The sequence below is a fragment of the Natator depressus genome, chromosome 17, assembly GCF_965152275.1.
Source record: "Natator depressus isolate rNatDep1 chromosome 17, rNatDep2.hap1, whole genome shotgun sequence".
Lineage (NCBI taxonomy): Eukaryota > Metazoa > Chordata > Testudines > Cheloniidae > Natator > Natator depressus.
This window is the reverse complement of record NC_134250.1, coordinates 22,093-37,743: the sequence shown is the minus strand read 5'-3', so window position 1 is coordinate 37,743 and position 15,651 is coordinate 22,093. Positions and strand designations below refer to the sequence as shown.

At 42.7% G+C, this 15,651-nt stretch overlaps 1 protein-coding gene across 2 annotated transcripts in view; it reads right to left on the bottom strand.

The window, feature by feature from the left end:
* The window catches only part of CRK (CRK proto-oncogene, adaptor protein), a 53,299-nt gene extending 37,850 nt beyond the window's left edge, over positions 1–15,449 (bottom strand). Inside the window, exon 1 of one of the 2 annotated variants that reach the window (XM_074975026.1) lies at positions 15,126–15,449. In XM_074975026.1, the coding sequence (XP_074831127.1) occupies positions 15,126–15,369 (244 nt within the window). In that variant the 5' untranslated portion in view covers positions 15,370–15,449. The remainder of the gene's footprint in view (positions 1–15,125) is intronic. The other variant, XM_074975025.1, reaches the window with a different exon arrangement.
* Between the last annotated feature and the right edge of the window lie 202 nt (positions 15,450–15,651).

Genomic DNA, 15,651 nt, shown 5'->3' with positions numbered 1-15,651 from the left:
CAGAGACATCTGAAGTAGCCCATTCATCTCAATGTGATAGTCTCAGTTGAATGAGACCTGGTCTACATCAAAAAGTTAGGTCAACCTACTTTGTTGCTCAGGGGTATGAAAAATCCATATCCCTGAGCAACGTAGTTAAGCGGACCTAACCCCCAGCGTAGATATCCCTAGGTCAATGGAAGAATTTTTTCATCGACATAGCTACTGCCTCTCGGAGAGGTGGATTACATACCCTAGCAGGAGAACCCCTTGCACTGGTGTAGGTAGCATCTACATTGAAGTACAGCTGTGTCACTGTAGTGTTTCAAATGTAGACAGGCCTTGAGAAAACACCCCATGAAAATTAATACAGTAATTAATACTCATCCCCATATGCCCCCTTTTCAGTGTATCTTTCCCTCTCCCTCCCCCAAGCCCCCAAACCCCTCTCATCTCCCCTACCACTCATCCCCAAAATCCCTGTCCCCTTTATGTAGTCCTAACCCCCTTTCACCTCTATTCCTCCCAGTTCTCCACTCTCTAAAATGCCCCTCCCCTGCCAGTAACCATTTGCATATATAATTTAAAAATATATACATACTTTGATTACAGCCACCAAAAATACCCCACCCCCTCCCACCAAGAGAGAGATTTTAGCAATATGCACTCTGAGCTTTTCCAGACTTTTGCCTACTGCAAGAATCCAACTGACAGTAGCTGGCTGGGTCTGGGTCAAAGGACTACTGCTTATTCTCAAGCCATCCAGCTGGTGTGAAACTTTCAAAGCTAAAAACCTTATCTGCCCACACATGCTCAGTGGAATTGGTTTGATGCAATGCCACGCACGTCAAATGCTGATGCGCCTCACTGAAGAACTACTCTTTGGCTAATAACGTAATTTGATTTCTCCCAAAAGGCTAGTGGGTGGCATGTACTCTGTTGGGGTAACTTCCAAGCATTTGAGACCCTGGTATAATTATCTCAGCCCTGGTTTAAGCTCTATCTATGCACAAAACTCATTGCCAAAACATGTCGGCTTTAAGAAGAGCTGTTATTTTCCCAGGGGCTAAATCTCAGGAACCCTTTGTTCAAATGGCCCCAAATTTGGTTCACTGACCAAACTCCATGCCCCCATGAGGCAGACAAAATTTCAAAGCAATCTGAGTGGATTTTAGAGCACTTAGAAGAGTCTAGTTTTAAAGACAGGTTTCAGAGTAGCAGCCGTGTTAGTCTGTATTCGCAAAAAGAAAAGGAGTACTAGTGGCACCTTAGAGACTAACCAATTTATTTGAGCAGAAGCTTTCGTGAGCTACAGCTCACTTCATTTTAGAGCACTTAGAAGAGTCTAGTTTTAAACAGAAAAAAGAAAAGAAGTACTTGTGGCACCTTAGAGACTAACCAGTTTATTTGAGCATGAGCTTTCGTGAGCTACAGCTCACTTCATCGGATGCATAGCATATCGTGGAAACTGCAGAAGACATTATATACACACAGAGACCATGAAACAAAACTTCCTCCCACCCCACTCTCCTGCTGGTAACAGCTTATCTAAAGTGATCATCAAGGAGGGCCATTTCCAGCACAAATCCAGGTTTTCGGGGGGGGGGGGGGAGGGAAGGGTGAGAAAACCTGGATTTGTGCTGGAAATGGCCCTCCTTGATGATCACTTTAGATAAGCTGTTACCAGCAGGAGAGTGGGGTGGGAGGAAGTTTTGTTTCATGGTCTCTGTGTGTATATAATGTCTTCTGCAGTTTCCACGATATGCTATGCATCCGATGAAGTGAGCTGTAGCTCACGAAAGCTCATGCTCAAATAAACTGGTTAGTCTCTAAGGTGCCACAAGTACTTCTTTTCTTTTTTCTTTTTACGAATACAGACTAACACGGCTGTTACTCTGAAACCTAGTTTTAAACAGAATGCTTGGTGTTCATCTTAACTATTGTGGAGTTGGTGCTTTACTATAATTTTTTAAAAGAAAATAAATACACATGCAAATGTGTGCTGCAAAGGGGATTAGGGGGCTGAACAGTGTTGAGAATAAGGAGCAGGGATTTGAGGTTGCAGTGAGGAGAGGGAGAGGCATGGGTAGGCCTGGAAAAGGGGTTGGGGGCTCAAATCGGGGGAGTGGAAAAGGTGACATGGAGATAGGTGGCAGTGTGAATGGGAAGAATTAGGGTACAGGGCATGTGGCAGCCTCACATTCTCCCCCCCTTGTGTGGTCTGCAGGGTCCTTGCCCTTCTAGGGTGGGGAGTCCATGCCCCTCTCCCTGCCCCTTGTGCTAGGTTTTGTCATTTTACCGGTCCAAAAATAACTGGTCAATTGACTGGTCAATACTTAAAACACTAATTTATTAGAACAGTATATATATATTAAAAAAAAAAAAAGGTGTAAGACTTCATGGTCTCCAATAGTCTTTACCTTAGAGAGATATTTATTCCTAATTACAACCAAAAAGGTACTTAAGTGAGTTATTTTAACTCCAAAAGATACAAAACACAATAAAATTAAGTTCTAAATAATGAAAGAATAGCACCATGATGCAATCAAAACAGTCAGCCTCCGCTTATATCAGGGCATTCTTGCTGAACTATTTGATGGTGCTCAAATAGCTGGTCAACAAACATTAATTGATCAGCTTGCCAAGTCAGTTTTGTCCTTGGGTCAGGAATCGGGGACTGTCCCTCTATGGGCTCTCAGCTCCTCTCCCTGCCCCACATGGGGAAGCCAGAATCTGGGGGGACCATAATGCCATCTAATGCTATACTTTCACTTATCCTTCATGAAATCCACAGGCTACACATTTCCCATCTAACTGCTGACCACCCCTGTGTCAGGGCTAGCACTGAAATGAGGCATACTGATTCTCTCTTGCACCTCTTTCCTTTGATCAGACATACAGAGGTAGGGGGGGATGAGCCCCCCTGACAGGAGTACCCCCCCATATTGCCTCATATCACAATCACAGCTCTGCCAAGCTGCTCCAACTAATCCCTCCACTACTCAAAACAGCTATAACTACTACAGTAAATGCACCAGGAGTGCATGCTGATACTTCCCAGTAGTTCTTGCCTGTACAACCTTAACTCTCCTTCCTTGCAGCTGGCATGTACCTGATCTCAGTATTTCCTGAAGTTCTTAGTCAGTATATTTCTACTAGAATCTCTCTCCTCTGTCCCATTTCTTCAGTCCCTTCATCTACATTTATGAGCATTCCTTTTTTGAGCCGGAAAGGAAAGTCCTTTTGGGACCGCAATTTTTCAGTTTCACTTCCTGTCCCATTCCAAGAAGGCCACCACATTTTAGTGACCTTGCCTCAGGCAAAGAAGGCTGTTTGCAGTTCCCTTCATGTTCCAACAGCCACCTTGCTAGAAGGGATAATTGAGAGCAATGAAAGATACTTCCCTCCTGCAGTATTTGTAACCCTCTCCTGCCTAGAATCAGAGTGTTCCACGAGAATATGCATTGCAATAAAATCATATACAGTAAACCCTTATATAACGCAGTAGTTACGTTCCTAGAAAACCATGTGTTATATACAAATGTGTTATATAAACTGAAGAATAAATGGGAGAAATAGTGTTATGTTCCCAGACATGACAAAGTTGATTTTTTTTTTTTATTTATTACCTTAAAAACTATGAATTGGTGACTTGCTGAAGACAACGATCTAGGTGATGGCTGGGGAATGTTGTTACTGTGGTGTTGATGAAGTACTAGTGGTATTTTCTGGTTCATGCTCAGCTGATGACTGGGATGCTGAAGTTGATGCGTCTATTGACTGGTGTGTAGAGGGCATGATGTAGTCAGTGATGAGACTCTGCTTTGCCTGACTCAGCAATGACTTGTAGAGCTCATGATAGGGCCGTTTGAATGTTAAGCTCCTGTTCATATTTGGATCTTTCTCTATCAAATTACTTTTGACTTTTTCTATGATTTGTAAATTTTCCCTTAAATAGCCTGCTGTGAGTTTCTGTTCCTTTTGCTCGTCTTCACTTTCACTGTCAGTGGCCTCATGCATCTCTACTAACCTTCTCCTCAGTCAGCTCCTCCTGATGTGAGTTTATCAATTCTTCCACTTCAGTTTCCTCCAGATCTGAGAATCTCTCACCCCCAACATTCCTGGCCATCTGCATTATCTCCCTAACCTCCTTGTGTACTGTGGGGAAGCCAGTGAAATTATTCATCACTGACGGCCACAACTTGTTCCAACAGGCATTGATGGTAGGAACAGTGACCTCATCCCAGGACTCCTTGATCCCTTCAATTGCGTGTGCGATGTTATATGAACGGCAAAAGTCTGGTATGCCCATTTCTGAATTTTCCTCCAACGCCTCTAGCATCTTCTTGATAGTGTACCTTGTATAACATTTAAATATCTTGATTACGCCTTGATCTAAGGGCTGCAACAATGAAGTGGTGTTAGGTGGAAGGAAAACAACCTTGACATTTTCATTTTATCCTGTAGAGCTTTGGCAGAGTGACCTGGGGCATTGTCCAATAATAACAAAATCTTGAAAGATAAAGTCACAAAACCTAAATAAAGTTCTACCTGAGACACAAAGCATAGAGTAAACCATGCTGTAAACAGTTTAGATGTAACCCGGGCTTTTTTGTTAGACTTCTGCTTGCCTTTCAAGGCACAGGGTTCTGAGCACGGTAAACAAGCATTGGTTTCAGGGTGGATAAAAATCAATGATTTTTTTTATTTAAAATCAGATTTTTTGAAAAAAATGCTTTTTGGAGGAAAAAACTATCTAAAAGATAGTTTTAATTAAGATACATTATAGCTCAAATATATCTCATCATGGAATAAGGATTATAAATTCTAATTCTATAGTATGGGAGAATATATTCAAGTAATGTTTAAGAAAAGTTTTGTAAATGAGTTCCAATAGTTCATGGATGACAGAGCCAATCTTATGGGGTTCCGGGGCTTCTGTAAAGATTATTTAGGTTAATCTTTCTATCTACCCAATGGGACTCAGTGCTCAGTCTAGCAGATACCATCAGAGATGCTTAATTTTGCAGTTCTCAAACTGTGGATTTGTGTCTCCAGAGATAACATGCCTGCTAACAGCAAAAAAGTAAGTAAGTAAATAAATACAATAGATAAAGGTGAGAAACAACAGACCTCAACCCTGTTATCCCTCTGCAAATTTGTGTACACAGTCAATCCCCTACCTCTCTCTAAAAGTGCAAAGTTTCAAAAAGTTCCATGAACAGACGATTGTTGGGGGTGGAATAGATCTGGACAAGGAGAAATAGTCTGGAGATAAATGTGAGAAGGGAGGGACAGGCAGTAGGGACAAAAGTGAAACTGTTTGAGAAGCACATTCCAGAAGTCTGGAGATCTTTCTGAGTGTAGCCTTCATTGATTTGAGATCTACCATACCATTCTCTCACTAGACGGGAAAACCTATAATGGCAGCAGGCCGTAAGAGAGACCCAGTTTGGGAATAAGAAATATATGTTTGCTGATGATGTCTTAAAGAAAGTCACACCAGTGAACTGGTGGAAGTCACTTAAGCACTTGGATTCAGAGACTGTTGAAGTGATCATCTCATTTTTAACAGAAGTAGCTTTTTCTGCCGGTGTAGAAATAATATTTTCTTCCTTTGCACTAATTCATCCCAAACTGAGAAATCATTTGACACCTGAAAAGGCAGGAAAGCTTGTTTTTCTTTTCCAGATTATGAACAAACAGGAAAATGAAGGTGAAGACAACTGAGTTAGCTGCAGAAGCCAATATTTTTAGTTTCTCATAGAAATAGAATCATAGAATATCAGGGTTGGAAGGGACCCCAGAAGGTCATCTAGTCCAACCCCCTGCTCGAAGCAGGACCAATTCCCAGTTAAATCATCCCAGCCAGGGCTTTGTCAAGCCTGACCTTAAAAACCTCTAAGGAAGGAGATTCTACCACCTCCCTAGGTAACGCATTCCAGTGTTTCACCACCCTCTTAGTGAAAAAGTTTTTCCTAATATCCAATCTAAACCTCCCCCATTGCAACTTGAGACCATTACTCCTCGTTCTGTCATCTGCTACCATTGAGAACAGTCTAGAGCCATCCTCTTTGGAACCCCCTTTCAGGTAGTTGAAAGCAGCTATCAAATCCCCCCTCATTCTTCTCTTCTGCAGACTAAACAATCCCAGCTCCCTCAGCCTCTCCTCATAAGTCATGTGCTCTAGACCCCTAATCATTTTTGTTGCCCTTCGCTGGACTCTCTCCAATTTATCCACATCCTTCTTGTAGTGTGGGGCCCAAAACTGGACACAGTACTCCAGATGAGGCCTCACCAGTGTCGAATAGAGGGGAACGATCACGTCCCTCGATCTGCTTGCTATGCCCCTACTTATACATCCCAAAATGCCATTGGCCTTCTTGGCAACAAGGGCACACTGTTGACTCATATCCTGCTTCTCGTCCACTGTCACCCCTAGGTCCTTTTCTGCAGAACTGCTGCCTAGCCATTCGGTCCCTAGTCTGTAGCGGTGCATTGGATTCTTCCATCCTAAGTGCAGGACCCTGCACTTATCCTTATTGAAGCTCATCAGATTTCTTTTGGCCCAATCCTCCAATTTGTCTAGGTCCTTCTGTATCCTATCCCTCCCCTCCAGCGTATCTACCACTCCTCCCAGTTTAGTATCATCCGCAAATTTGCTGAGAGTGCAATCCACACCATCCTCCAGATCATTTATGAAGATATTGAACAAAACCAGCCCCAGGACCGACCCCTGGGGCACACCACTTGACACCGCCTGCCAACTAGACATGGAGCCATTGATCACTACCCGTTGAGCCCGACAATCTAGCCAGCTTTCTACCCACCTTATAGTGCATTCATCTAGCCCATACTTCCTTAACTTGCTGACAAGAATACTGTGGGAGACCGTGTCAAAAGCTTTGCTAAAGTCAAGAAACAATACATCCACTGCTTTCCCTTCATCCACAGAACCAGTAATCTCATCATAAAAGGCGATTAGATTAGTCAGGCATGACCTTCCCTTGGTGAACCCATGCTGACTGTTCCTGATCACTTTCCTCTCATGTAAGTGCTTCAGGATTGATTCTTTGAGGACCTGCTCCATGATTTTTCCAGGGACTGAGGTGAGGCTGACTGGCCTGTAGTTCCCAGGATCCTCCTTCTTCCCTTTTTTAAAGATTGGCACTACATTAGCCTTTTTCCAGTCATCCGGGACTTCCCCCATTCGCCACGAGTTTTCAAAGATAGTGGCCAAGGGCTCTGCAATCACAGCCGCCAATTCCTTCAGCACTCTCGGATGCAACTCGTCCGGCCCCATGGACTTGTGCACGTCCAGCTTTTCTAAATAGTCCCTAACCACCTCTATCTCCACAGAGGGCTGGCCATCTCTTCCCCATTCTGTGATGCCCAGCGCAGCAGTCTGGGAGCTGACCTTGTTAGTGAAAACAGAGGCAAAAAAAGCATTGAGTACATTAGCTTTTTCCACATCCTCTGTCACTAGGTTGCCTCCCTCATTCAGTAAGGGGCCCACACTTTCCTTGGCTTTCTTCTTGTTGCCAACATACCTGAAGAAACCCTTCTTGTTACTCTTGACATCTCTTGCTAGCTGCAGCTCCAGGTGCGATTTGGCCCTCCTGATATCTTTCCTACATGCCCGAGCAATATTTTTATACTCTTCCCTGGTCATATGTCCAACCTTCCACTTCTTGTAAGCTTCTTTTTTATGTTTAAGATCCGCTAGGATTTCACCATTAAGCCAAGCTGGTCGCCTGCCATATTTACTATTCTTTCGACTCATCGGGATGGTTTGTCCCTGTAACCTCAACAGGGATTCCTTGAAATACAGCCAGCTCTCCTGGACTCCCTTCCCCTTCATGTTAGTCCCCCAGGGGATCCTGGCCATCTGTTCCCTGAGGGAGTCGAAGTCTGCTTTCCTGAAGTCCAGGGTCCGTATCCTGCTGCTTACCTTTCTTCCCTGCGTCAGGATCCTGAACTCAACCAACTCATGGTCACTGCCTCCCAGATTCCCATCCACTTTTGCTTCCCCCACTAATTCTACCCGGTTTGTGAGCAGCAGGTCAAGAAAAGCGCCCCCCCTAGTTGGCTCCCCTAGCACTTGCGCCAGGAAATTGTCCCCTATGCTTTCCAAAAACTTCCTGGATTGTCTATGCACCGCTGTATTGCTCTCCCAGCAGATATCAGGAAAATTAAAGTCACCCATGAGAATCAGGGCATGCGATCTAGTAGCTTCCGTGAGTTGCCGGAAGAAAGCCTCATCCACCTCATCCCCCTGGTCCGGTGGTCTATAGCAGACTCCCACCACTACATCACTCTTGTTGCACACACTTCTAAACTTAATCCAGAGACACTCAGGTTTTTCCACAGTTTCGTACCGGAGCTCTGAGCAGTCATACTGCTCCCTTACATACAGTGCTACTCCCCCACCTTTTCTGCCCTGCCTGTCCTTCCTGAACAGTTTATAACCATCCATGACTGTACTCCAGTCATGTGAGTTATCCCACCAAGTCTCTGTTATTCCAATCACGTCATAGTTCCTTGACATCACCAGGACCTCCAGTTCTCCCTGCTTGTTTCCAAGGCTTTGTGCATTTGTATATAAGCACTTGAGATAACCTGTTGATCGCCCCTCATTCCCAGTATGAGGCAGGAGCCCTCCCCTCACAGACATTCATGTTGACCTGGCAGACAGTTATATTTTAAAAAAAGAAAAATTGACTATTTTAGTTAAAAACAATTTTAACAAAAACAAATCTGATTTTAAAAAACGTGAATGTTTAAATTCAAAAATTCATATGCTTGTTTTGTTAAAATACTATGTTTGCTGTTGAAGAAAATAATCCAGAATATGTAACGTTGTTTTAGTTAAATAAAACAATTTAAATGTCTGTCTGGTGATGTTCTCCTCCTAATACAGCATGGCAAGAAAACCCTCCAAATATTAATTATTAACCTGCTGAATTGGAGATAGTTCACCTCCCAGTGACTTCATAAATATCTGCTTCATTTACCAAAGGTAATTGAAATAACCAAACAATCATTCATTTTCTGATATAGCTGTAAAAGTAATCTGAAAAGTTTTCAAAATAAATCACTTTAAAAACGTATACTGTGTACCTTCTAAAAATGAAACCTACATCTATCTCTGAGTTGTGAATAATATGTACTAAGGTTATAACAACCAACAAGAATGCACTTTTATGTAGAAATCCATGATTAAATCGAGTCTTCCTGACTAGTGATTTAAATCAATTTGATTTAAATCAAATCCACCTGATTGATTTACATTTACAATCCCCTGGTGCGTTGGCACAGCGCAGCTTTAAGTCCTGGTGCTGAATGCTCTAGCTGGGTGATGTAGGTTATGGATAGCATTTGTTTCCAGAACAAAACTTGTTTCATCAGCATTAAAAGCCTGCTGGGGTTTATAATCATTGTCCTCAATAATTTCTGCTAACTCAGCAGGGAAGAGTTCTGCTGCTTGGTGGTCAGCTGATGCAGATTCCCCTGTAAATGTCACATTACGGATGTTAAAGTACTTCCTAAAATTATCAAGCCAGCCACTACTAAATGACATTCTTTTGAATGGTTCACCTTCCTTCTCACACATGGCTGCGTACAATTTCTGTACCTTCTCATTAATGACTGTCCCACAGAGTGGTGCCCATTTCTGAGTCAGATCTTCAATCCATGTGTTCAACAGAGCCTCTGTTTTATTTAACTGAACATCTGCCCTCGTCATCCTCTTGATGGTAAGACTAGCATTACTTGCAACCATAACATGTGCTCTAACGCTCTCTTTGCCTTTCCTAATGGTGCGAATTGTAGATTCATTCACACCATACTCGTGACCAACCACATTGACTCGGGCACCAGCACGGAGCTTGTCCAGTATCTCTATTTTCTTAGCTAAACTCATCGTTTCCCATTTCTTCTCCCTTCTCATTCTCTTCTTCTCACTGTTTTTAGGACCGCTACTCCTCTTAGGTGGCATGATGAACGCAAATGATGAGGGTGGTCATAATATAATGTCCAAAAAATTGGTACAACGCAGTGTCAACACCACAAAAACCGCGGGTACAGCTGGACTGAGGAGGGAGCTGAGTCGATGGTTTTCTCACCCGACCTGAGTGGACAGGTCCATATAAGTGTGTGCTATATAAAAACAGTGCACACAACATAAAAACGGGTCACTAAATGAAAACCGCGTCATGTCAAAAACGCGCTGTATAAACGCGCTTTATATAAGGGTTTACTGTAGGTATATTTTGCTTCCTTCTACTCTCCCATGTGCTTCTTCTCTGTTACTTTCTACAGCACTTCCCTGTGGAGCTCGAGCAAAGCAAACTCATGCAATCTTACGTACAAAACAAGGATACATTCAATTAAATTAAGAGACAGTAAGTTTACAACAAATGAAAAGAAACAGGAATGCTTCAGAAGGACATACAGATAATCACTGGATAATTATATGACCACAAGTAAATACTTACAGCTTTGCAAGCTAGAACTGTAAAGGTATATCAGATCTTTAGGACATAAAGAAAAGGAGTACTTGTGGCACCTTAGAGACTAACAAATTTATTTGAGCATAAGCTTTCGTGAGTTACAGCTCACTTCATTGGATGCATGCAATGGAAAATACAGTCGGGAGATTTTATATACACAGAGAACACGAAACAATGGGTGTTACCATACACACTGTAATGAGAGTGATCAGTTAAGGTGAGCTATTACCAGCAGGAGAGGAAAAAAACCTTTTGTAGTGATAATCAAGGTGAGCCATTTCCAGCAGTTGACAAGACCTTGTGAGGAACAGTAGGGGGGAAAAATAAACATGGGGAAATAGTTTTACTTTGTGTAATGACACATCCACTCCCAGTCTTTATTCAAGCCTAATTTAATGGTGTCCAGTTTGCAAATTAATCCAATTCAGCAGTCTCTCCTTGGAGTCTGTTTTTGAAGTTTTTTTGTTGTAATATTGCGACTTTTAGGTGTGTAATCAAGTGACCAGAGAGATTGAAGTGTTCTCCAACTGGTTTTTGAATGTTATAATTATTGAAGTCTGATTTGTATCCATTTATTCTTTTACGTAGAGACTGTCCGGTTTGGCCAATGTACATAACAGAACTGCACAAATGAATGGGCCTGGTATAGAGCTTATTCAATTGTCTTTGAAATGTGACATTGCACCCTAGGAACACAGGAAAAAAATATTTCCTGGGGATCCTTTTCAATCTCACAGAACATGTCCCTTACTCTCATATTATAGGCCGGAACAAGTAATGAGTTCTTTACTAGTTTTTGCAATACCATTCACTCCATGTCAACACGTGACCTTCTGATCCCAGTGACTTCAACAATTCAGGTTTTTGTTCTCCAGGCCTGTTTTAGATAGGTCTTAAGTTGAGGCAAACAAAACAATGTGGTATAAGAGATTTGGATCTATTGATATAAAATATTCTCTCCACTTTTTAAAGACATTCAAGCATGTAATGTTTGCTAAAAAAATCTCTACTATTTAAGTTGGAAGTACAGCTATTGCAACATCGGAACCATTACAGCTAAAAAGAAAAGGATCAGAAATATTGGTAGCATAAACCTATTTTCTTACTCAGAAGAGATGAGTACATCATCCATAAAGCCTATGAAAAATATAAACCAGTGCCTCCTGAACAGAGTTCTAATTACATGAGGAGAATATGCTGGGGCAGGAGGGAGGAAAGACTTAGGATATGTCTACACGACAATCAGAGGTGTAACTGCAGCACATGTAGACATACATGAGCTAGCTCTGATCTATGACTAAATGTGCTGCAGTCATACCTCTGACTGCGATGTAGACATAAGTCTCTGACCTCCAAGACCCCAATCTTGCAAATTCCTACACATGCGTGTAGCCTCACCGAGTTAAAAGAAATTGCTCACATGTGTAATACGTCAAATTGCAGCCAGTGTTGTGCATGGATCTCTCTATGTAAAGGTTACTTGATTCCTGAAATTATGGTCTGGATTTTCAAAACACTTAAGTGATTTAGGAGCACATGTTGGCATCAATGTGCCTAAATCACTTGGACATATTGGAAAATCCCACTCTATATACTTTGCATCCTATCATACTCTCTCTCTTTAGAGAGCATAGGTGCTGACTCTGTGGGTGTTCCAGGGCTGGTAGAACTGGGCAGGAAAAGGTGGGGTGGGGGTGGGAAAAGGTGGGGGAGGGGTGGGGACTTGGAAAAAGGGGTGGGGGTTTGGGGGAAGGGGTGAGATGGGGGGTTGGGCACCCATAGGGCCCAGAGGAAGCCAGCACCTGTGAGAGAGAGAATCTTTGTGAAATGGGTGTTTGTTTCCCACACTGATCAGTAACACTTTCAGTACAAACCAATGAAATTAATAGTTGAGTTCTTCATTAGCTTTTAGAAGAGACAGAATTTAAAACAACTGATGATTTAGTTTAGCTCCCTAAATGTTTCAAATTTTTTCCTTGAAGTGATCTGTCAAATTCCAAATATGCATAAGAGAGTAAAATATTTCCTCTAATGTGCATTGTCTTATTATCCTCTGTATTCAGTGCTCTGCCTATGTGGTTAAGCCCAGCTCCCACTCACCCACCTGACTCTTCACTGTGCACAGACTTCCATATTCAAATAAACAACAGCAAATCACCACATTTGCTTAAAACGGCTAGGATAAAACACCGGGAAGGCTAACTTTACTATGCTAACTTTGTAGTGTTTTATCCTAGCCATTTAAAGCAAATGTGATGACTTGCTGATCTTTACTTAACTATGGAAGTCCATGCAGCAAAATGAGATATAAAACTGTTCTGAATCCTTCACTCCTCTTTGCCACCAGCTGTCTGATTTTTAGATCATCTCTATGCCGATTACATTTATCTAAAAGTGAAAGCATGCAATTAATTTAACAATGGGACATTTAGAAGAATTAAATGATTGCAAATTCAGAACTGATAAAAATTAAATACTTTTTCATAAAATGCATAATGCAACAGTGGAACTCTGCTACTGAATGGCATTGAGACCAAGAATTTAGCAAGATTCTGAGAGACTGGATATTTATATTCGATAAAGAGTATTCAGAGTAATAATAGTAAATACTGAAGATATACTTTTAACATTTCCTATAAAAACATCAGGCTTCAGGGCCCAAGCTATTCTCTAATTATTAGGGAATTAGCAAAAGTTTTCATGGGGAGCAGATTATCCCACATCTGCCTACTGCAACATTTCTTGCACCTTCCTCTGAAGCATCTGGTTCTGGCCTCTGTCAGAGAACAGATGTTAGTTTAGATGGACCATGAGTTTGACCCAGTGTGAGAATTACTATGTTACTATAATTCAAGCATCCTGCACATTGCAAAACGAAAGGTAATACCCCAGAAGAAATGCTGGCACATCTGCCATGCCCATATAGACTCAAAGGGTTGACACCAGAATGGACCATTATGATAATCTATTCTGTCCTACATAACACCAGCCATAACATTTCATTCATTAATTCCTGAAACAAACCCAAAACTTGTATTCAAATTAGGGTATATCTTTTAGAAAGACATCTTCCAATCTTGACTGAACGCTATCAAGTGATGGAGAATCCACCACATCCCTTGTTAAATTGTTCCCAAAGTTAACTACTCACACAATCAAAAATTTGCACGTTATTTCCAGTTGATTTTGACTAACTTCCAGCCGCTAGCGCTTGTTACACCTTTGGACGTGTCTATATGGGGAACATTCTGATAGATCTATGCTGATGTAATGCCCCCATGTGGACACTCTGCTCTGGAAAAAGGGACTTTATTCCAGAATAATTACCCTGCTTCCAAAGGTACTTAAATACCAGGTTCAATTCACCTTGTAACCTTCTCTTTCTTAAAATTAAATAAAAGACTTATTAAGTCTCCTGCTGGACTTCAGGTTTTCCAGACTTCAAAATATCCCAATTTTTGGACTGTTTCTAATTTTTCCAATATCCTTTTTGGAGAGTGGCCACCAGAACTGGATGCATTCTAATAATGGTTTCAAGTGATGCTCCATACAAAAGTAGTACCTTATGGCTCAATATTTCCATTTATACATCCAAGGATCACATTACCCCTCTTAGCAACAGCACTGCATTGGGAAGTCATGCTCAACATGACTCCTAAATTCAGAAGCACTGCTTTTGGATTCAGTCCTCCATCCTGTAAGTATGACCAATGTCCTTTGATTCTAGATGTTTGACATTGTTTGACTGTATTAAAATATAGTTTGACATTTGTATTTTCATATCTCAGATTTTAATCCATTCTAGAATTCATAACGTGTCTGCTTATTCTCCAAGTATGAAAGGGTATTTGTGCTTAGCATCCACTTTTAACATTTATTTAAACAGCAGGAGCACATAAGTTACTAAATTAACATATCATTTCCTTTTCAGACTCATCAGTCATTTGAGGTTTGAAATTAAATAATGGAAATCTTGGGTTCTCCCTCATTGAAGAATATCTCATTCAAACGAGGAATTTAAAATGTCATTTTTCAAAATCCTCCAAGTCTCTAATATGCCAATTGTCTTCAATTGTTTCGTGCAAATTCAAAATGTAAAACAACAATAAAGTTTCAACTTTCTCCGGATAGGTGGTAGCAGTTTACTTTTGCATACCTGGCTTATATACAGTGATGGGAAATCTGAGCTGTAATGACTTCAGGATGGAAGTCCAGACGCCCCCATCTTGGTCAGTGTCCATACATGCACTATTTTAGTCCTCCAAATAAAGTCCAACCCGATTTTAAAGGTAGGAATACTGCAGGTCATGTGGCGGGGGATGGGAGTCCTGGAGCCGCTCCCCAGTAACTAGGGACCCCAAAATTAGCGGTTCCCAGTGCGGAACCAAAAGACAAACACGAACGACACAGCCGGGCCTCAGGAGACTGAACGCCAGTCTGGAGTGGGCGGGGGTAGGGGCAATGTGGCTCTTTGGCTGGTGCCCGCAGTCTGCCCGCTGTTTCGGGAGAAACTGAGGCCGCGCTTTCTCCAACGCAAAACAAAGTCGGATACAGGGCCAGGGTGCAGCAACAACCCCCGGGTCAGACAATCAAAGCAGTCACTCTCCCTAGCCCGGCCCGGCTCCGCGCACTCACCTGGGGCCCCGGGGCCCTCGCCGCCAGGTCTTCGGCCTCCCGCCGGCCCCAGGCTGTTCACAATGTAGTGCGAGACCCGGGAGCTCTCAGACACCGACAGCACGAAGTCCCCGGGGATGGTGCCCGAGTCCCTCACCAGGAAGGTCCCGTGGCGCTGCCCCTGCAGTAGCGACACAGCCTCGGCCCTGCTCAGCCGCCCCCAATACCAGCTCGCCCGGTCCTCAGAGTCGAACTGCCCGGCCATGGGGGCCGCTACGCCGTGGGCCGCACTAACTCCCCCTGCGGGCCACAACCACCCAAGGGCCCCACTCCGATCCCAGCCCCGCCACCCAAAATGGCGGCCCCTGTGCTGACCTCACCTACCAGCCGTGACGACACTAACTGAGCCACTGCTAGCAAAAAAAATCGCAATCCGTGGACGTCATATTCCTGCGCAGACTGCACGGCCATAGGAGGTCATAAGCGGTTAGTCAGCGCTTTTCCGGGCGCAAAAAGGGCGCTTTCCGTAATTTCAAATGCCCCGTAG